The sequence below is a fragment of the Chelonoidis abingdonii genome, chromosome 2, assembly GCF_003597395.2.
Source record: "Chelonoidis abingdonii isolate Lonesome George chromosome 2, CheloAbing_2.0, whole genome shotgun sequence".
Taxonomy (NCBI): domain Eukaryota; kingdom Metazoa; phylum Chordata; order Testudines; family Testudinidae; genus Chelonoidis; species Chelonoidis abingdonii.
This window is the reverse complement of record NC_133770.1, coordinates 155,373,621-155,397,097: the sequence shown is the minus strand read 5'-3', so window position 1 is coordinate 155,397,097 and position 23,477 is coordinate 155,373,621. Positions and strand designations below refer to the sequence as shown.

Below are 23,477 nucleotides of genomic sequence, written 5' to 3'. Positions count from 1 at the left end.
TACTAGTCAGGATGTTTCCCTCACACTTGATGCGGGTGGCATGTGGTTGTAGTTTACTGTCAGCTGATCCCTCGAGATAGCGCTCTTGAAGCAAAATCCTATTGGAGACAAGGCAGTAGTAGCTTTTATCTCCATGTAGCTAGTTGGGGTCAATCCTGTTCCCCACCCTTAATCTATCAGGAGCTTACTACATTGGGGTAAAAAAATAAAGCCCTGTGCCTTGTCTCTACTTGGAATTTACATTGAAGTAGCGATCTCTGCGTAAATGCACCTCTTCTTGCAGTGAAGACATAGCACCAGGTAAACCACAAACATGCAGAGCCTTGATTAGATGTGTGGGGATTGTCCATACTAGACACTAGACTAGACTACAAACATGTTAAGTACCATTGCCCCCTTGGTCCTCGCAGGGTGGAAATTTTCAGGGTTTGACAAGTCTCTTTCGGTTAGGAAAAGAAACTAATGATAGTTATTTGTTTGGTTGGATCCTGTTTTGTTTACAAAGAAGGCACACACACAGTTTGCTTGTTTCCCTGAACACAATAGAAACAAACAGCAAGCAGTTTCCTGGCTTTCAGTTTCCAAGCCTACCTCTCCAGCAATTCCAGGCCACAAGGAGCTCTCTCTCTGCTCCCCCACACAACTGTTTCTCTTGCTGACACACATACACATGCATGCACCCCTGGGCCTAGCCTCTGTGTTTGCAAACAGGGAAGTCCACATGGCTCACCTTCTGATCTTGCCATTGACTTGGGTGGTGGCTTCTACTGTTGCCATGTATCTCGTGACATAAAGGGGCTTAATTGCTCCTTCTCTTGAGCCTGGAAGAAAGGTGCTTTACACATGCTTTGGCTTTAACCAGAGCTGTGATTTTATGTAGATCAAAGATAATTAACATCCTCCACATAACAGTATTTTGAGTTCCCTGGCAGTCGATTTACAGCAGGCAGATACTCATTCGAGGACCACTCTAAACCAACTGAAGTCTAATGTTTAAACTCCCATTGACTTCAGTGGTCCTAAGAAAGAGAATGGGAGTTGCAGAAAAAATGCATAACACCTATGTAAAGTGCTGGCTTGCCAGTGCTGAGAAGCGCTGTCCTCTGTTTGTTCTCATTGCAGTAATCAATGCAGTAAATGCTGATTATTTTTTTTAACAGTTAAGTACAAGGGGGAGATGGCCAAGGTGTTCCTACAACTCTGGCAATCCTGACAGCCAAAGTGGCTCATATGGGGTGTGAGCGGGCAGGGTGCATAGAATCGTAGAACATCAGGGTTGGAAGGACCTCAGGAGGTCATCTAGTCCAACCCCCTGCTCAAAGCAGGACCAATCCTCAGTGGGAATCACTGGGAACCTAAGAAAGAAGGGACCGTAGGGCGCTGGGGGGGGACCAATTCCACTGGGCCCACACTCCTTTTGTTCTGAAACTTTTTTGCCAGAGTAGACCTGTTGGCAAATACTTGGATATTATGATCTATGAAAAAACTAAAATCAACCAACCAACCAACCAAATGTTTTTCACTGACGTTTTTTGGATTTTGATTTTTTTTTTAATCCCGCTGTTTTTGTTGGTCAACAAATTTGACAACAGTGGGGTTTTTTCTTGCAAACATCTCCATTTCATCCCAAAGGCATTTAAAACAAAACACAACAAACTTCAAACAGCTGACCCAAAGTCCACTGAAGTCAATGTGAGTTGTTCCGTTAGGATATGTTGTCTACTGAAGTGTAGAAAGCAGCCAGCAAAACTGGTCCTTTTTGTAGCCCGCTGGGCTACTGGGGCCACAGGATAGATGTAGCTGCTTCCCTGCTCTGGTCCTTACTTTCACAAAGGATCCTGGATCCCCAAGGCGGTTTTCATGTCTCCATGCCAGGGCAGAGCTCCGTTTGTTGTGGAGAAAAGCGGTGTCCCATTGAGGCCAGTCGGGATTCATTTGCTTTGTTGTGCAATTAAATAATCATTGTCGGTTTAATCCTTTAATAATCTTCCCTGGGACACGGAACACTCATGTGGTGCCCCATGGCTTTCTCAGCCTTGTCTCAGGCATCTGCTGCCAGCTACACTGAGGAGAATCGAGAAAGCGCTAGGAGAGGTAATTGTCTACCTTAATCTCCTTTCAAAGATGTCTTTGATGGGAATTGAATTCTGATGAAAGACTGCTGCGTTGGCAGCCTTGGATATGGGATGTTCTCTGTCAGCCTCACGGGAGAGGTACAGGGCGGGTGTCATCTGCACCAACGCACCATGTCACCCATGGCGCAAGCCCTGATCTTGTTGAATCAGTATTTTGGGATGAGAGGGGGAGAATTTCCAACCAGGGCCTGAGATCTAAAGCCCAGCGTTGGCACGCGAGAGTGCGGGAGATGGGAGAGGACAGCTAGAGAGAAGAGCAGGACATTGGGAGAACAGAGCCGCAGGTGCATGCAAAGTCTTGAAAGCAAGAGGATCTGGAAGTAGAGATGCAAAGCAAGATGCTGGTGAGCGGGTGGGAGCAATGTTTTGGCTAGATGGGAGAGGGAGGCAGGGAGCCCACCCAACTACAGGCTCTCTCATGTACTGATCAACCGATAGCAAGAGCAGATTAAACACTGATCGCTTTCAAGAACAAGAGAGCACTGGCACTACCAGGGGTGGGTGCAGCTGTGTTCAATCCACCCCAGGGATCCTGCCTCGTGGCGTAACTCCTGCTGGGTCTATACTTCTCCCCACCTGCTTTCCCTTTGTTCCAAGGCAGGAACAACCGTGCATACGTGTCGGATAATCAGTTTGGCTTGGATGCCGCGTTTGCTCTTTGTCTCTGTGTTCTTTGCAGGGAGGGGCATGCCGGCCTCCACTTTTGGGTAAATGCTTTAATTAAAGCAGGCTTGGTACAGAGAGGGCTCTCAGCAGCTGTGTTCCCCACACAGCCAGGGTGCGGCTGGGTGACAGAGCAGATGAATCTGCCTGAGCATTAACTCGACCTTGTAAACATCCCGGGAAGTTAGTGGCAAGAGATCCATTGAATTCAATGGAAGTAGGATCAGACTCTTTGTTCAAGAGAGAACGTGATAATTCTCGAAGGCTTTGCTGGGGCTGGTAGCAAAGAGAGAGGCAAAGACTCTTAGCCTATTAGATGTGCGTGGATGTTTATTGCAAACCCATGAATGGCAAAAGCACGTCGAAACTAATGTTTGAAATGCCTTTGAGCCTATGGCTGTTGGTAGTTTTGGCGTATGAGCCTCCAGGGACCGGTGCAGCAAAGGACGACCTTGTTACTCCCGTCTATGCATGTACCCAAAGCCCTTTTAGTCTCCAAGGCAACAAAATATTTCATGAGGCTTGGCTTTGCAAAGTTGCAGCTGAAGCTCTTTTGCCCAGGGTGCCGTGGGACCCTTTTAACAACCAAATGTGGGCTGGAGTGCCACTATGCACCGTAGCTGAAAGGTGGCATCGTGGGCACCATAACGCCCCCTAGCGCCATGCTGGGGCCTTGGTTTAACACCGACTTGGAAGGACGAGCACCACGTGTGGAGTTTGCAGCACCTAGCCGTTCCCTGCGGGTATCTCCTGCCCAATTGTGGACAAGGCCTGGCCCTGGGTTTGGCTTGACAGGTCCCAAGCTATTGAGCTGGTGTAAATCAGTGTAGCTCGTTCGCCCCAGGAGCATGGCTCTGGGGAAGATTAGATAGCAAGCGGTGATGCGTCTATTGCTTTCTTTGCAGTCTCCCCCGGGGGCCGTTCAGGAAGCCGTGGAGGTAGCTTTAGATGCTGGATATCAGCACGTCGACTGTGCTTATTTCTACCAGAACGAGGCCGAGATCGGAGCAGCCTTTCAAAAGAAGTTCGGAGAAGGGAGGCTGAAGAGAGATGAGCTTTATGTGGTGAGCAAGGTGAGCCCCATTTTCCTTCCAAACAGAAGCCCAGGATTGCCAATTCTTTCTAAGCTACCCCAAGACTTGGGATACTGGGTTGTTGTTTTTTCTCATGGCCTCTGCTCCGGGATTCACGATAGGGTGAACATTTCAGCCTCTGCTAAATAAAAAACAATTTCCTAGCCCTCTTGGTTATTCACAGAAGCTGCAAAATGAGACCCTCTAAAGGCCAGAAGGCAAATAAGACCCTATGGTTTTTAAGCCAATCTCATGGATTCTGGAGGGCCTGCTTTGAGCAGGGGCTTGGACTAGATGACCTCCTGAGGTCGCTTTCAACCCTGATAGTCTGTGATTCTATGACTCATGAAGGCTTGATGTTGGCTGTGCTGTATGCCTTGTGGATTGAAACACAATTGTCAAAAAGCTGCCACTCCCAGTGCAGAACAATTTTATTAAACTTTCTAACTTATCAGAAATGATCAAAAATGGACAATGGAACAGGTTTCAGCTGGAAAATACAATTTTGTTGACATCTAAAACCATTCTGCAGAAACATCTCAATTTTGGTGAAATTGTGATGGAAAAATGTCGACGCATATCGTTTTGACTTTCTTGTTTCATTTAACTTCCACTTGCATATTTTTGTGTGGTTCCAGACTGTATTATTTTGACCTTAGCAAAATGCAAAGTTTCAATGTTTCCAAATAGAAAATTTTCAGAATTTTCACCCTACTAGAAATAACAATTCATTGGAATTCTCCACAGGATTCAAATTCCATTTTTTGCCCAGTAGTGCTACATGTTCTTATATGCCATTCGATAGTTAATGGAGTTAGTACTATCTACATATACACAAACATCTCACTTTTGTGGAGCACACCCATAGCTACTATAGAATCACAGAAATATCAGATGTCAGCCTGGAAGGGACCCCAAGAAGTCATCAAGTCCAGTCCCTTACACTGAAGCAGGACCAGGTAAACCTTGACTATCCCTGACCAGTTTTGTCCAACCTGGTCTTAAAAACCTCCAGCAAGGGGATTTCACGACCTTCCTTGGAAGCCTGTTCCAGAGCTTAACTACATAGAGTTAGAAAGGTTTTCCTAATATCTAACCTAAATCCCCTCTGCCAATAGTTTAACCCATTACTTTTTGTCCTACCTCCAATGAACATGAAGAACAATTGATCACAGTCCTCTTACCTACATGCCTCCAGCTTTCATCCAGACCACACCACTCAATCCATTGTCTACAGCCAAGCTCTATGATACAATCGCATTTGCTCCAATCCCTCAGACAGAGACAAACACCTACAAGATCTCTATCAAGCGTTCTTACAAATACAATAAACTACCTGCTGAAGTGAAGAAACAGATTCAGAAGAGTACCCAGAACACCTACTACAGGACAGGCCCAACAAAGAAAGTAACAGAATGCCACTAGCCATCACCTTCAGCCCCCAACTAAAACCTCTCCAGTGCATTATCAAGGATCTACAACCTATCCTGAAGGACGATCCATCATTCTCACAGATCTTGGGAGACAGGCCAGTCCTTGCTTACAGGCAGCCCCCAAACCTGAAGCAAATACTCACCAGCAACCACACAACAAAAACACTAACCCAGGAAGCTATCCTTGCAACAAAGCCCGTTGCCAACTCTGTCACATATCTATTCAGGGGATACCATCATAGGACCTAATCACATCAGCCACACTATCAGAGGCTCATTCACCGGCACATCTACCAATGTGATATATGCCATCATGTGTCAGCAATGTCCCTCTGCCATGTGCATTGGCCAAACCGGACAGTCTCTACGTAAAAGAATGAATGGACACAAATCAGAAGTCAAGAATTATAACATTCAAAAACCAGTTGGAGAACACTTCAATCTCCCTAGCCATTCAATTATAGACCTAGAAGTTGCAATATTACAACAAAAAAACTTCAAAAACAGACTCCAACGAGAGACTGCTGAATTGGAATTAATTTGCAAAACAGACACCATTAAATTAGGCTTAAATAAAGACTGGGAGTGGATGGGTCATTACACAAAGTAAAACTATTTCCCCATGTTTATTTCCCCCCCCCCCACTGTTCCTCACAACTTCTTGTCAACTGCTGCAAATGAAGCATTTTGATTACCACTACAAAAAGTTTTTCTCTCTCCTGCTAGTAACTCTCATTAGAGTGTGTATGATAACACCCATTGTTTCATGTTCTCTGATATATATCTTCCTACTTTATTTTCCACTACATGCATCCGATGAAGCGGGCTGTAGCCCACGGAATCTTATGCTCAAATAAATTTGTTAGTCTCTAAGGTGCCATAAGGACTCCTGTTCTTTTTGTGGATACAGACTAACATGGCTGCTACTCTGAAACCAGTCCTCTTTATTACCGCCCTTCACATATTTCAAGACTGGTATCAGGCCGCCCTCAGACGTCTTTTCTCAAGACTAAGCTATACTTATGATATTATCTCAGACTGTTTATGATGCAAGTAACAAAGGCCCACGGTAGGTGCCCACAACAAACAATAAGCGGCAATGGAATGCTAAATAGAAAAGATTCCCAAGCTGGGTGTACCTGAGAGCTGATTGGTCACATAGTGCTGGCTCCTCCTCCTGGTTTCTTGCTGAGAAGAGCAGACCAATAGGAGCAGGGACATGGAATGAAGAGCAACATTTGACTTGTTGCTCTAAGGCCCGGGGGGAACACATCATTTGTATAGAGTAAAATGCTGGGGAAAGGGATGTCGGTTTTGCTCTTAGAGAGGAAGGATGGTGCTGGGGTGAAGCCACTGGCCTGGGATTCAGGAGATCTGGCTTTGGTTCCTGGCTCTGTCACACCCTCCCTCTCTCTGTGCCTCGGTTCCCCATCAATACAGCTCATTATACTCCCGTTCTCCTACTCTTTGTCTAACCATGCCCCCATATCACAGAGGCAGCCTGGTCCCATAGAACAGACAGTCGATTGGGAGTCTGGAAACCTGGGCTCTATCCCTAACTCTGCCACTGACCCGCTGTGTGACCTGGAGTAATTCCCCTCCCCTCCACGTTTCTTCTCCCACCCTGGGTCTGTCTCTTCTATTTAGACTGAGCTCTGCAGAGCACGTACTGCCTCTCTCTATAGTGCCCAGCATAAAGGACCCTCATTTTGGTTAGGTGCTCCTGGAATACAACTAATAATGCAACTATCTTCTCTGGGCAGCTGTGGAACAGCTTCCACGCCCCGCAGGATGTGAAGCCGGCTTTCCTGAAAAGCCTGATGATGCTGAACCTGGATTACCTGGATCTCTATCTCATGCACTCTCCAATGGGCTTTCCGGTAAGGTGGATTCTCTCTTAGCCGATGGCATTTATTTCCCTTTCTTCCCCCTAGCCACACAGCAGTTTACATGGCAATGAGTCAGTGCAGGACAGAACTGGGTTTCTATTTTTAATTGTCAAGAGGCAAAACAAGGAAGTATGGGTTGTCCCTCCGCGGCAGGTCGATAGCCTCTGAGTGTGTTGTCTGGTTTCCTTTTGCATTTCTAGGAAGCATGTTCTAGTGGCTAACATGCAAAGCTGGGACTCAGGATTACTAGGTTCAACTCCCAGTTTAACCACAGACTTAAAACGCGACCTTGGGCGAGTCACTTGATAGACCTTGCCCTCAGTTCTTCCTGTGTCACATGGAACTAACAGCACTGTCCTGCCTCACAGGTGCGTGAGGTGCTCAGATATTATGGTGATAAGATAAAGGTTCTGTTGCACCTTCCATCCAAGTAGCTACAAGGGCTTTAGAAACAAGGAATAACTGGGCCCCATTGTCTGACTTCCATGGCTGGATGGCATAAACCAACAGAGAACTTGGCTCATGTAGTCACAAAGTGCCCATGGGAGACAAATAAAGGATAAGCAGCTAGAACGCTGCCACACAGCAACTATTTAACAGCAAAATAATCTAGGCTGGGAAATGAAGAAAATGAGAGGATCCAGTTGAACTGTAGGAAAAATCGAGGGTAATTGGGTGTTGGGCAGTGTGATACTGTAGATGGGTCTTCTGGATGGAACATAGAATCATCCTCACCAGGCATGATCAGTGAGGGTCTCTTGGCAATTTTGGTAAGAGGAAGGGGACTTGTAAGAACAGCGGGACTAAACTCTATTGGGGTAATTACACTTACTGCTGAAATGGATGTGCACTGACTCAGCAACACCAGAGCAGGTGAGTCTCCTATCCAAGTCATGACCCAGCCTCATTCTCCTTTGAGCTCAGGAGCCTGGACTGCCTCCCCATGACTGAAATAGTGGGAGCAGGGTCAAGCAAACAGGCTGGGATATTCACTTCTAGAAAAGGCCCATGCAGACCTCACTGATGCTGCATCATCCAGCTAAAAAAATCCAGTGTCCCTGCCTTTCTTTAGCACTTCCTCCTATTGCAATAACTCTGACAGAGGTGCTGGGCATTCCCCGGGGATGGATGGGCTAGCTGGGGTGTTTGATGCCTTGCCACTCGTTAATTCTTGGCAAGTCAGGCCAGTACTCTCAGCAGTTCCAGAGGTGCACATGGGATGCTTCCCCCTAGAAAGTGGCTCTTGATCTGTTCCCCTGCAGAATATCAGTGGGGAGCTCATGCCTCAAAAGGACGGGTTGCTTCTACAGTCGGATGTGGACTACGTGGACACCTGGAGGGTAAGAGGCATCACATCAGGCCAAGTGCAATGATGTTCTTTGGGGCTCATCAGCAGAACAGAACCTGGGACTTTACACCGCAGCCTGAGCTGCTACTGTTAGGAGGCTTATTCCGTCACCCTTTCACTTCCCTGGTCCTTCTCGCATGAACAGAGAGGAACAATACTCAAAGTCCAAAGGCACAAACAATTCGATGTTTATTGGGGTGAACTTCCAGCAACCATGATTCCAGTTTCCTTCCTTAGTGTCCCCCTTCCCTGCTCTGACACCACTGAGCTTTGCCTGTGTCCCTGTTCCTGTTCCCATCCCCTGTTTCCATTTTCCCCTTTAGCAAGACATGATTTTAATTCCCCCATCCCCGTTCCCATTCCTCCCCCACCCCCTTTCTGATTGACTGCAGACTATATAGTAAAACCTGAGTTTTGCTTAGCTATACCTTAACCAATCATTTTACTGAAATTTAACTAACCAACCCTAACATATTCTAACATGGTTATTTAACCAATTATATCCCACCACCTTAATTGGTTTATACCCAAAATTAATTATACAGCAGACAGAAACAATCACAGAACCAGACAGAGACCATGCAAATAAACATACAAAACAATACAGAAGTGAGGATTTCACAATTACATCTATACAGCCATAAGGGTTTTCCAGCCGTGTCTATTGATAAGTGAGTTCTTGCCAGACAGGATGCTATTAAACTAAGTTTCCTTTTACATCTTCTAGGCTCTTCCCTTTCTCTGGAGGTGATAGGAATACAATCCTGTCCTGATATTCCTAACAGTCCAATAGCACCTTATTTCAATGTGACTAATTTGGAATGTGAGGATGTGACCATACACTTCCCAGCTTATGGCTGCCTAACTACGTCTTAGCCTGTCACAGTAAGAGAAGGCCATTATACAGACAGTGATCTTTGATTCTTTCTTTTATACCTCTATAACTAGCTAAGTGATAAGAATACACCTAAATTCTTTCTTTTATACCTCTATAACTAGCTAAGTGATAAGAATACACCTAAATTCTTAAAGTACAGGCCTTTGCATACAGGCCTGAATATCTATATCCTAACAGCTACCGCATGAGCTAAAGGCGCAGTAGCAATGGGATATGGCACCTGAGCCACATGGAGATATTTAGGATGGAGGGAGTCTCTCTAGGGTTCCTTGAAGGGGTCCCTTACCAGGGGAAGCCCTGATTTCCACCTCCTGCGTGCCTGAGTGACATGCACCATTGATGGATGCCATAAGCACACAGGGCCTGATCCAAAGCCCTTTGCAGCCAGTGTAAAGACTCTCATTAGCTTCGACAGGCTCTCCCATAGCACACAGTGAGCGGTGAGGAAAGAGCAGCCTACGCTGCTCATCCCCCTCCAGTCGTAACGATCTCCATGGCTGGCTCGCGTTCCTCACATATATTTCACGTCAGCAGCCTCTGCTGTCTGGCTATAAGAGACCGAGAGACAGGCTGAACGCGCCCGCTGCCGTAGCAAGTGGTACGAGCCAGGGCAGGTTTTTAGTCTGGCTGAAGATAATGAAATGGCCTCATTTAAAATGTACAAAGGCTCCAAGAGGAGCTAATGCATCACGGGAGGAGACAGGCCGTGCTCACGTGCTGACGGAAATATTTTTAAACCCGTTCCAAATGGGAAGTAGAGCTCCGATTCCAGTCAGCTCCCTTTCACCTCAGTTGTTCTGGGCGTGTGCAGAAGGCCGAATTCGGGCACATCACTGCAGCTTGCGTGGCAAAGCTGTGCTGTGCGGGTGCCTGAGGCAGAGGCTGCATTTTAAAGCGCTCCATTCTCGGCACTGCCTGACGGCCCAACCTAAGTACGTGGAGAGATGGAGATTAGCCACTTGAATCCAATTGATCACAGTTGTACCAGGAGCTGCACACCTACTCTGGGTGGGCGTGGAGGACAGAAGGGTGGGAAGGATTCATAGATTCATAGACTCTAGGACTGGAAGGGACCTCGAGAGGTCATTGAGTCCAGTCCCCTGCCCTCATGGCAGCACCAAATACTGTCTAGACCATCCCTGATAGACATTTATCTAACCTACTCTTAAATATCTCCAGAAATGGAGATTCCACAGCCTCCCTAGGCAATTTATTCCAGTGTTTAACCACCCTGACAGTTAGGAACTTTTTCCTAATGTCCAAGGATGATCAGGACCCTCTTCTGCCAACGTAAGCACCAGGCCAGGATCTTCTGTGGCACGTGAGAGCACCAATCGCTGGGCCTGTTGCATGCGCCTGGGCCCACCTCCTCGAAGGTATACAGGCACCAGTGCCTCACTCCGTTGGAGGATCTGGGTCGACGCCCCTAAGGAGTTGGTGGGCTTTGACACAGGTGCTGAGCACCCACAGCTCCGGGTGAAGCCGGTGGCAGCTGCAAGCATTCCAGCACCCTGGCAAAGCCAGCCAATGCATTGTCAGTCGCCCGTTATTCCAGCAGCCCCCTGCGTTTCCACAGCTGTGCAGGCCCAGCCCGTGACCTGCTGCATAGAATCATAGAATATCAGGGTTGGAAGGGACCTCAGGAAGTATCTAGTCCAACCCCCTGCTCAAAGCAGGACCAATCCCCAACTAAATCATCCAGCACCTCTTTGTTTTCCTGGCAGACGATGGAGAAGCTGGTGGACGAAGGCCTGGTGAAATCGGTGGGAGTTTCCAACTTCAATGTCTCCCAGCTGGAGAGGCTGCTGTCCGTGTGCAGGATCAAACCTGCCGCCAACCAGGTAAAGGCTTGTGATCGGGCAGCATATGAGTTACACCTGTATGGTGTCGTTTGCCATGGTGGTCTAGGCTGGTCCCCGAATATGAGAGAGACAAGGCGAGTGAGTCTCCTTCAGCTCTGTGCAGCTCAAAAGCTTGTCTCTCTCACCTGCTCTGCCTGTAGCAATGGTGTCTCCGCTCCGAGGAGTGCTTATGCTACCTTTGCATCGGGCTGCTTATAGTTGCAAATAGTAATTGGGAAGCTGCCGCTGTGTCATCTGCTGTATTGTGCTAAGCAGACTTTTGAGTGCTGGGTTCACAGCTTGGGCAGAGCCAGAGAGGTTGTGCTCCTTCTTTGAGGGCTTGCCCCCCAAAAGGGCTTCTTTGTATCCCAGAAGCACAGAGCCCAACCAAGCTTGGGACCCCACTGTGCTCAGTGAGAGAGTCCCTGCACTGAAAAGCCAGCGGTCCAAATAGACAAACCGGGCAAAGGGGAAACAATCATGGAGAGGGGGAAGTTAAAGCCCAAGTCTCATGGCTCCGAATTGCTCCTAACTAGGCCAAGCTGCCTCTTAACGTAGGGGGCAGGGCATGGTGTAGAGAAGGCTGAGAATCACTGGCCTAATCAATTAGGTTCTGTCTTCCTGCAGCCAGTCATGTGTCCCTTCTCCAAGCCAGCCGCTGTCACTGGCCAATAGGTAACGCTGCAGGAGGCGGCCCTGGGGAATGCTGTGAAGGGGGATTGATCGGGCCTGATCCACTAGGTCCTGGTCCACTAGGAGGGTGGTGAAGCACTGGAATGGGTTCCCTAGGGAAGTGGTGGAATCTCCTTCCGTAGAGGTTTTTAAGGTCAAGCTTGACAAAGCCCTGGCTGGGATGATTTAGTTGGTGTCGGTCCTGCTTTGAGCAGGGGGTTGGACTAGATACCCCCTGAAGTCCCTTCCAACCTTGATATTCTATGATCTGGCAGAAATCTGCAGCCTGAGCCTTGCTTCCCCTCTCTTAGGCCAGGGTATGGAGGAAGGAGGCTGCATCTGATGCTCGGTCCAGCATGCTGGGAGAGGCATGTGGGATTGGGCAGAGAAGAGAAGACTTGCCCAGGGCAGGAGGGAGGCTCATCTGACCCTGGGCTGTGGAGGCTCCTAATATTCAGCAAACCAGGCTCCAGCTTTGGGCTTTCCAATGAAAGCTGCACTCGTCCCTCCTAGGGAAGGACTTCCCGGCACTTCAGAACCCACTCCTGAGCACCTTGAGGCAATGGGACGGGGGCATGAGATACAATAACTGTTTCTCCACCAGGTGGAGCTGCATCCCTACCTGACCCAGCCCCAGCTGGTGGAGTACTGCAAGTCTAAGGGGATTGTCCTCATTGCATACAGTCCCTTCGGCTGCCCAGCCCTGCCCTGGTGAGTCACCCCTAACATGTGGCCTTGGAGGGTAGATCTAAAGCAGTAGGCTATGCTGGAGGGTGAATACACACAGGACCCAGGCGGTGCTGTTGTCAGTCCTGCCTGCTTGTTAACACTCAGAGATCAGCGTTTCCCCCCACCAGGGAGCCGGATTCCAGTCTGGCTCGGGTATCCCTGGGGGAACCTCCGCCTTCATTCCAGAAGGAGCAACTACCTTGTGAGCGTGGGCGCCGGAAGGAAGCCAGGGTGGTCCTTGGATAGCGGGGCAAGGTTTGCGCGGCATTAGAGGAACACGGTACGTGTGTGATCTGGAGTCACAGACTCCAATGATGATGGTTTCTCAGAGCGGAACCGTGCTCCAAAAGTCACCTGTAAAGGGAGAATGGCCAGTGAGCTAATCAGAGAAGAGGGGGAGGTAAAAGGGGTGGGGGTCTTGCTGCTCCACAGTCGATGCTGGTGACTGGCTAAGCAGCAGTTCTGCAGAAAAGGAGTAGGGGTTACAGTGGACGAGAAGCTGGATATGAGTCAACAGTGTGCCCTTGTTGCCAAGAAGGCTAACGGCATTTTGGGCTGTATAAGTACGGGCATTGCCAGCAGATTGAGGGAAGTGATTATTCCCCTCCATTCGGCACTGGTGAAGCCTCATCTGGAGTATTGTGTCCAGTTTTGGTCCCCACACTACAAGAAGGATGTGGAAAAATTGGGAAGAGTCCAGCGGAGGGCAACAAAAATGATTAGGGGGCTGAAGCACATGATTTATGAGGAAAGGCTGAGGGGACTGGGATTGTTTAGTCTGCAGAAGAGAAAAATGAACGGGGGGTTGATAGCTGCTTTCAACTACCTGAAGGGGGGTTCCAAAGAAGATGGAGCTCGGCTGTTCTCAGTGGGGCAGATAACAGAACAAGGATCAATGGTCTCAAGTTGCAGTGGGGGAGGTCTAGGTTGGATATTAGGAAACACTATTTCACTAGGAGGGTGGTGAAGCACTGGAATGGGTTACCTAAGGAGGTGGTGGAATCTCCATCCTTAGAGGTTTTTAAGGTCAGGCTTGACAAAGCCCTGGCTGGGATGATTTAGATGGGAATTGGTCCTGCTTTGAGCAGGGGGTTGGACTAGATGACCTCCTGAGGTCTCTTCCAACCCTGATATTCTATGATTCCATGACTCAGACAGCACCTTCTGGGGACAGTAGATGCCCACAGCACACAGCTGTAGCAAAAAGGGGCAGTTTTGCCCTGAACTGGCATCGCAGGGCTCTGTGCTGACTGTCTGGCAAATGGAGTGAGTGTGAGCTGGAGACCTGGAAGGTGTTTCTGTAGCCTGGGGTGGCTCTGAGATACAAGCTGGGTCCTCTGCCTTCGTGGCTGGTAACCCTGGCCCACCCAGCCAAGGTCTGGCTGAGATCTTCACTAGGCTAACTGGCCCAGAGTCTGCTGTCACTCCAGTTTGATTTCACTGACATGGGTGGAGTAGCTTGGCTCAATAGCATTTACTGGATTCTTTTATCTTTATCAAGAGCCTGGCCAACATAACAGGGGTCCCTCTGCATGATGAGTTCTGGGGTGCAGCCCCGCTGCATGGTGACAAAGCAGGGGAGAAGCTGAGTGAGCTGGGCCAGGGAGGGGCCCTGGCTGTAATTAGCAGCCGGTGTTCGTGTTTGTCGAGGCTGTCGCTGACTCAGGGGGAGTGACAGAATCCCTCAGTTCCTTCCCTTCCCTGTTTCTCCAACCAGCAGCAGGAGGCTTTGCTGCCTCCCAGCGGTGTTGTGAAGGCGACTCCCCACCAGCCTCCTGTTTGCAAAGTGCTGCCTGTTCTCCGAGAACAGCAGCCGTTGTTTAGGACTCTCCAAATTCCTTCCCTTAGCCCTTCGGGGGAGAACAGCCCTGTGCCTCTCCTGGAGAATCCCACAGTGAATGAGATCGCTCAGAAGCATGGAAAGACCAGCGCTCAGGTGAGGCGGGGGACAGCACTGGCCCTAGTGGTGTTTCTCTGTATAGACGTGCAACACCCTATCTAAGCTACACAGGAGGTGGGGAGTTGTGGGTGGAGTGTGGAAAAATGGGTCTCTCTTTCTCTTCACGCTGGCTGTGCTCCCCCTGGCCACCGCACCAGCCACGTGTCCTGGCTCACCAGCTCCTGCTCTCTCTGCAGGTTCTCATCCGCTTCCACATTCAGAGGGGCATCGCCACCATCCCGAAAAGCATCACCCCGGCCCGCATCGTGGAGAACGCAGAGGTAACGGGAATGGCTAGCAAGCCGGGAGCCCTCTTCCGCTCCTGGCGAATGGCTGAAGTGTTACTGTCACCAGAGCAGGGTGAGACGCTTCACACAAGCGACGGCTGGGGACTCGTACCAAAGCCGAGCTGTACCCAGCAGGATTTGAATGGCTAGTTCAAGGGACGCTTAAGTATTGCTAGCCTGAGGGTTAGCCCCTCTGTTCAGGGATATGCTTGTAGGCCCTCAGCTTGGAAACCTAAGTGGGTTTTCTCCTTGTAGAAGACAACACAGAGCGAGGTCTGACTGTTAAACAGCCTGGGTTGGCATGCACAGGCCCCCCTCCCCCTTGTGAGAGGTAGCGTGACGCAGTACCTGGGAAGCTTGTTAACAGAGTTTTTTGGAAGCCGTCAGAGTGATTCTTGTCCCGGCTCCAGCTGTGACAATCTGGATGAAAACACGTCCAGGCCAGGGAAGCAGCTGTGGGAATAGATTGTGGCCCAGACATCTGGGGTGGGATTTTTGTCCTTTCACTGAGGAGTTGAGTGAGTGGCCATGCCCATTTGGTAAAGCTGTGCTAAACAAATCCTCAGAGCCGGGCCCCCACAACAGAAGATCTGCCCTTAGCCTCAGAGAGAGACACGCAAAATGTCTGGGCCTGTCTGCTGCAGGGCTAGGCAGAGGGTGAGTTTTAGCACAGCAGCTTGCCACACAGTAACCTCCCGTGTGCACACTGGGGAAGTCCCACGCCCACACCCTGCCATTCCCCATATCCAGCCTCCTGGTACCACTCAGACTCCAAGGGCTGCATTTCCCAGCCTTACAGAATATCTGCCCGCGTCTTCCATGCTTTGCTGTGGACTTGCGTCTCCTGGCAGACCTGGGAACCTGGGCTTAGAGTCAAAGGCTGTTTCTTCTGTGTAGGTATACGACTTTCACCTGACACACAAAGAAATCCAGATGCTGGAAGGACTAAACTGCAACACGCGATTTATTAAATGGAACTTGCTGGGGTGAGTGAGTGAAACAGGCTCGTCTAACCAAAAAAAACAAACAAAAAAACAGCCACGTGCAACTGTGCTGAAGCCTTCAGAGCCCAGTTAACAATATTACACAGGGAAGCTGCAGGCCAGAAAGCAGTGGGTGCTGTCAGTCATGTGGCCCAGGGGCCAGTGCACTGGACGGGGATGCAGGAGACCTTCTATTTCTAGCTTTGCCTCTGGCCTGCTGGGTGACCTGGGGCCAGTCACGTCCCACTCTCTGCCTCAGTTTCCCTCAGTGAAAAATGGGGATCATGATCCTTTGCTTTTCACCCACAGGGCTCGAGGCAGACAGGTGGTACATATTCAGTAGCATCTACTCTTTAAGGATCTCAAAGCACCTTCCCAACATTCATTAACCCCCAGTGAAGTAGGTAAGGGACCAAACCCAGCAGGGATTGTCCCCGTTAGCTTCAGGTGGGGTTGTTCCCAAGCCAGTGTGGGTCTCACCTGTTATAAAGGGAGCTGTTTCCTCTCTGATGCTAACCCATTCAGAGGCAAGGGATACATCACAAAGGTTTGAGCAGCACATTGACGTTCGAGTGTAATACGCGCGGAGTATTGCTAGTGTTTATTTAAGCACTGACGGTAGGCTTGGCCCCCGTGCAATACAGACAATCAAATCTTCCCTTGTGGCAGGGCTTGCAAATAAAATCTAGTCCAAAATCTCCTGAAATTGGAGAGGCCAACATGGGACCCAAAGATTTCACCTGGGTGGAGGGCCGGGGTCAGTAGAAGCATAACCCAAGCTAGGAGAATATGGATTTGATGCTCTCTAGTGGCTGGTCCCCAGAGATGTTTCAATCTGCTATAGAGCTGGTTAAAATATAAAGCTGTGTTTGTCTGTCTGAAAATATGAACAAAATGACCCCCACCCTGAAAACCTTGCTACAGAACTTGTCTTTTGACTATAGGAAAATTGGGGAAAAAAATTCGCCTTCCTTCTCTTCCCTGTTTCCACTGAAAACAGGGAATGGCCCCCAAAAAGAAAACTGGTTTTCAACAGCTGAAAATTTTCAATCAAATTACATTTTCATTTTGATCAAAAAGCCATTTTTAATTGGGAAGGCAGCATTTTTGGTGAAAAATGCTGACCAGCTAAGGCGTAGGTTCTCAGCCTTTTCCCTACTGGGTCCCCTCTACCATCTAATAAAATCTAGCTCCTTATATTAACACTTTTCAGCAGTAGATCTGAGAGGTCCAGATTCATGAAGGTACTTAAGCATTCCAAAATCTAAACCCCACCTCCCCATGGGGCCCTGCCAACAAGTGGAATTCTCAGCCTGGAGCTTTGTGAATCTAGTCCAAAGTGACTTGCTTCAGAGTGATCCAAGCAAAACCCACATCTCCTGTGTCCCACTCCACTCAGCCATGCTGCAAGAAGGGCAGGGATTTCACAACCAAACTCTGTTGGCAGTAGGGTGACCAGACAGCAAATATGAAAAATCGGGACAGGGGTGGCGGGTAATAGGAGTCTATATAAGAAAAAGACCCAAAAATCAGGACTGTCCCTATAAAATCAGGACATCTGGTCACCCTACTTGGTGGCCCACTAAGTTGAGCCTCTTTTCGTCGTTAGAGATTGATACTGCACAAGGGAAGCTAATGGGAGTTTTTCTATTGACTTAATTGGGAGCAGGATCAAGGCCCTTAAGTCTTTGAATGCAACAGGAGCTAAAAAGCAGAATTGGCTCATCCTTTAGTTGGAGAGATTCTGGGTTTAAACACCTCTGCTGGTGCAAGGTATCACTAGCAGATCCAGTTGCAGGATGGGCGCCTGACGGAACAGAACGCACCCGCAAATCCAGAGAGGGATGGGCTTAGTTTGTGTTTCTTTTAATTAAATTCATGGGTTAATGCATTTTAAATTAAAGGTTTGAATTCCAGTAAAATTCCCTATTTTGGCTATTCCTATCACATGTATAGAAGAGGTGGCTGGCTACCTGCACTGTTTTGCTTCTTGAAAAAGCTTCTATATGGAATATTCTGAATGATTGTGATAATTATTTACTTAGGATGTATTTGTCTTTTATTCCAGGTTGGAGACACACAAACACTTCCCATTCAGTGACAAGAAATAGCAAGTCAATCCTGGAAGATCCAGTTCCCAGTAAATCAACTGCATGTATTGGCAAGCTTTTAAAATGATCCATATCAGCCTCTCAAAATCCTTATGAAAACGTACTAGGCAAGGTAAACTAAAATCTACTTGCCTACCTGTACACTGGGGCTAAAACTAATTACGTTTTATTTCCCATTTTAAATGATGTGAGAATGGAGGAGAATTTTACAAGAGTGATTTTAAATATTTGCTCAGCAAAGGGTAAGGGGGGAATCTTGATAAGCTATTTGTTCTCTGCAGACAGTTTCTAGATATGGGAGTAAAGGATCAGACGCTTCTGTAATGTTCCCCTGATTTTCTTTCAGTAACACAATAAAAACCAGCTGCTCAATGACAGCATTTAGCATTCCTGAGTTCATGTGTTCATTTTTCAGGGGACTTGCACCATACTGAACATACTGGGGTTTTGTTAAACATAAGACTGTACCAACGTGCCTTTAACTTGATGCAACATGGGATTTGTAGTCTCCTGTTCTAAAAACCTTCAGCAATGTAAATGCTTCTGCTATATTCTGCACTGCCATGTTATAAATCAGTTAGTTTGCTGTGGGGGGGAAGTCATAGCAACTGGAATATTCCTATCAATTGGAGTCACAGACTTTTTTTTACTGTGGGCAGAATTCACTCCTGTACTGAAGACCAACCCGATCACTTCAGTCCCATTTTGTTCTGCCCCCTTACTCCCGATTAAATGGGACTAAAGCGAGGTATAGCCCTTGTGCTGGATAGCCCTGGATGCACAGGTGAATGTCTGCTGGAGACAAGTCACAGTTTTCACTGCATGTTGCTTATCGTTTGGGGAGCACCCTTTCCCTTCACGTGCCCAGCAAACAGGCTAGTTCACTGTATGCATATGCATAAAAGTCAGCCTGTCCTGATGAACTGCACAGTACAGCAAGCTGACCTTGACAGATCACTGGGAGCAACAGTTTTGCAGTGGACTTCAGTGAATGTATGGTCAGGCCCAGTATTAACTTGGAGAGACTTAAACCTTTTAATGTACATTAGATTTATGTGTATTTGGGTTTTTCGCCTTCCTCTGCAGCATGGGGCACGGGTCACTTGCTGGAGGATTCTCTGCACCTTGAGGTCTTTAAACCATGATTTGAGGACTTCAGTAGCTCAGACATAGGTCAGGGGTTTGATACAGGAGTGGGTGGATGAGATTTTGTGGCCTGCGTTGTGCAGGAGGTCAGACTAGGTGACCATAATGGTCCCTTCTGACCTTAAAGGTCTATGATTTGTGTTTTTAAGATACACAAGTTCACATACCTCAGGTGGTATGGTACACTAAGCCCCTGCTTAATGTTGTCCATTCAGTTTGTTTGCCAGATGATGACCGTTATGTGTGTTGAACGGATGTAGTGTAAATTTGGATGTATATTCTAGAAGTGTAAAGCTCTGTGTGTGGTTAGAATGAAAACAAAACAGAAAGATGTCAGATGAAACCTTCCTATAGACCTAGCTGAAATAACTTGCATATAATTAGTTATCATGGCTGTTTCACATTGAATTGGAAAGGGAAGGATTCATTTAGATAGCTAACACGTAGCAATATATAATACTTTGTACAGGGCTTTGAAGATGCGATCTCTTTAGCTGAGATCTCACATTTAAACTTCCTCTCCAGCTACTTCAATTTGTTACTGTGACATTGTTCTCACCAGGCAGTTTGTTTTAAATTGAGAAGTTATTTGTTCCTTAATTATAAGGGATGTACAAAAACCTCTCTCTAGGTTGCCCTTCAGCCCTGTCTGTTAGTGCCCTCTTGTGGGGTAAAGATAATTCACTCTGTGTCTGGTCTAAAGTTGAAAAGTTACCCCAACTCTGCTCCTCAAGGACACCCTTTGAAAGATGGGAGTCTGTAACAGTGTTGGGACTCACCACCACAGCACCTCCCACTGGTGACTCCGGGAATTAGCTCAGTCCAGTGGAGTGCCCTCTCCTTGTGGTGTCTCGCCCTTGGTTGGCATCTGAGCCCGCGTCGCTCTCAACTTGCGGCATCCTCTTTGAGCCACTGCCCTCCAGCAGTGCCCCCTTAGTCCATCCTCGCCCCCTTCTGAGGGGGTGTCAATCAGCTGTCTCTGAGCCCCAGCCAATGTGCACAACTGCACCCCCAAAGTCACACCCCTCTTGGCAGGGGATTGGTTCAGCCCAAGACGGCCACTACTGTCAGCCAGGTGTAAGGCAAAGGTGAAGGGAGGGACCCAGACCCACCCACTACTCTGGGTCCCAACCCAGGGACCCTCTAGTGGCAGCCATCCTGCCCTTCTCCTCTCCACATCCCTGGGCTGCTTCCCCTTCGGCTCATCACACCTGCTAGGCCCTTACCCTCAGGGCCTGCAGTCTGGCAGACACCAGGCTGGAGTTCCCTTCTGCTGTCCTAGGTGCTAGTCTCCCCCTCTCTGGAGACAGACCCTCCCCCATGAAGGTCTGGGACAGACTGACTGCTCCCTTCCTAGGCAGCCTTTATATAGGGCTGAGCCGGGCCCTGATTGGCTGCTCATCTGCACAGGCCCACTGGCCTGCTGCAGCCTAAATTCTCGGAATAGGGCAGCTGCCCCATTACAGGGTCCTACTTACTTGATCCTGAAGGCTGTAGCTTTCCTCCACCTCTTAAGTCAGAGGCCAGGAGCCCAGCCTTTCTCACGGTGCCCTAATGCAAAATGTCCTGTGGGAAGTCCAGCTCCAACCAGGGCTAAGTACGCAGCTGAAGCTGCTTCCCTTCTTCCTTGTGTAGATCACACAGAGTCGGCTTCTTTAGAAGCCAGGAACAGCTTTGTTGGACTTAACTGGGTCCAGAACAAGGCCTAGAGCTTGAGGAGTTGCTTTGAAGGGGTCTGATTTGTGACAAATGCAGGAATTAGCCTTGTTTACATGGCAAGGAGGACAGAGTTTGGGCAAATACAAAAAGGCAACTCCCCCTTCTCAAGCACCCAGCATTAACCTTTTAGCCTACATCCAGATTTAAAAAAGAGGCTTATTAATGAGTTAGGGTAACCCATCAGCTAGAAAAATGTCATTGCGGTCACACATTAGGCACAGAGCTGGTGGTCATCACGAGGGTGGATGGAGATGCTGGAAGTGGTGCAGTTTTCCCCTATCACAAAGTTTAAAGGTTATCTGGCATCCAACGTGGAAAAATCATAAAATCACAAAAAGGGCCATAACTGGAAGCAACATTGGCTAATTTTGACCAAAATTGGCAGAAAGCTTCTAAATATAATTGATAATGCAACTATGTACCTAAAATAGTAGTGTTTTGGAAAGTTTGGGACCCGTTTAGGCCCAAGTCACAGATTTTATGCATTTCCTTGTACTTCTTTGCCTTCATTTAAACAAAAGTCTGTAGTCACATGACAGGAGCCTCTTTGTACCACGTATTACATCAACATATTGGCCATTATTTGTCATAATGATTTGAGACGTTGTCTGTCTGCTATTTTATAAATATTGGCTACTGCTCAACGATTCCTGCACCAGCAACTCATGTTAATACAGTGTACACCATGAGGAAATATTTTCAGGCTATGGTCCACTCTCTGGGCCGAGATTGGACCTGTGTCATCTATGATAAAGCAATCTCCTGCAAAGCATGGTTGATGAAACGGACAATACCACCTCGAGATGGGAGGCAAGCATTGTGCCTCTATCACACATGAAATTCACTGCAATGTGATGCAAGACAGTGGGTTTGAAGACATCTTTGTGAAAGGTAGCCTCTGTAGTGCTCCAGTCATCAGCCATGCTCTAAGAGGGAACCATCTAACCATGGCATTAAAGTCCACAAATGTATAAATGTGTTGATAAATTGATTGAAATGGCTGGCACTTGGTGATTCCATGGACAATGATGTCCCAGTAGATGAAAAGAGACATCTTGGGAGAAAGCACAAACATGCACGGAAGCATTTGAAGATGTGGAGAAAGCACAGGATGAAAACACAGTGGAAGCACTGAATGCTCTGGCAGGTTTTATGAACTAAGCCCGATCACTCCACCGGCTCATGGACACTTCCATTACAGTACCAGTTTGGGGTTCCCGCCCTGCTGAAGTTGTTATACTAACGCAATCTTATTGGGCTGACAAAAACCCGTCTCTCCCGGTATAATGCAGGAGATAGGGGCTCACCTAAGTAGCAGCCCCAGTGGGTTCAAATCTGCCTTCTACTTCTCATGAAGGACTCTGAACAGGGGCTCCAGCTGCCCAGGTGTATGGTGTATAGGGATGGAGAGCTCCCTTGCTTTTGCCTTTGGAAGCTGTTCCATATTAATTAGCTATTGTTTGAATGACAGCAAAACCAATAGGTGCTTCAGTTCTAGGAGCTGCAGATTCAACTTCCCTCCCCGTGTTAAGCAGGGCAGGTGTTGAATGCAGCTGTGGTGGGTGTGCCTTGAACTTTCAGCTCGTGTGCTCTTGCCTGTGGAAGCTGTTCCACTTTAATTAATGTTACTTGGGCCAGCAACTACCTGCAGCTTCCCCTACAGTCCAGTAGCCAGGGTGTGGGAGAGGTGGGTCCAAATATGCTCTGGTGTTTGTATACCTTCATCTTTTTGTTAGACTGATGGGGGGGGGGGGGGGGCAGGTGACCTCCCTCTTTCCTGTGGAAGCTGTTTCACATTAATTAAATGTGATTTGGGCCAACACAATCCCCACTCTCTAGATGTGATTAGGATACTCAACTGGGTTGTAGGAGATCCTGGTTCAAATCCCCCAGCTGCCTGTTCAGCAGAGGTTTCCACAGGGATTTCCTGCCTCCTTGGTGACTGTCCTTTGAGATGGGCCATCCTTGTCTGAACACCCCCACCCGGCCCCTTGCTCAGGAGGCCACTGTCTTCTTGGGACAGGGAGGGAATCTGGACAGGGATCATCCCCCTCTGACTCTCCCCAGGAGGTGGGAGCCTCCAGTTCACACCCCTCAAAAGAGCAGGGGAGTGCACTGGGGTCTGCCACAACCTGAGAGTGTAGCCTGATCATGGTGGACAAAGAGGTGGGGGGGGGGTTGCAGCCAGCTGCAATTAATCTTTAATTAAAATGAACAAAAGGCCCTGTAAAATGGCTATTACCTCATTAGCTAGAGATCCTCTGAGCAGGCAGACGAGGGATTTGAATAAGGGTCTCCCACATGCTAGCTGAGCACCCTAACCCCCACACCATGGGGGGCTTCAGTAGGGTATGTTGGCCCAGTTAATCTGTAGTGAAAGTGGAACAGATTCAACAAAGGATTAAGGCAGTTCTCACATCAGATTGCCTCCTAGCCCAGCACTGAGGCCAGAAGGCAGAAGTGAACCTAAACCTCCTACAGCCACTGAATACTTCCTGTTTGATTTGATCCTGCCTCTCTTGGTCAGCACGCTTGAGTGTTTTGCACACACCCGAGCTGTTGTTGAACAGGAAACACATGACCAGGACTTGGAAGAGGGGCCTGATCCAAA

The 23,477-nt window shown here is 48.3% G+C and overlaps 1 protein-coding gene across 1 annotated transcript; it reads left to right on the top strand.

Moving 5' to 3' along the window:
• The first annotated feature begins 3,679 nt into the window (after positions 1 to 3,679).
• Positions 3,680 to 18,001, top strand: LOC116816060 (aldo-keto reductase 1B-like). Its single transcript, XM_075063394.1, has 9 exons — positions 3,680 to 3,871; positions 7,068 to 7,184; positions 8,456 to 8,533; positions 11,164 to 11,280; positions 12,557 to 12,663; positions 14,530 to 14,617; positions 14,818 to 14,901; positions 15,805 to 15,893; positions 17,959 to 18,001. The coding sequence occupies exons 1-9, from the start codon at positions 3,680 to 3,682 to the stop codon at positions 17,999 to 18,001; spliced, it is 915 nt and encodes a 304-aa protein (XP_074919495.1).
• The last annotated feature ends 5,476 nt before the right edge of the window (positions 18,002 to 23,477 follow it).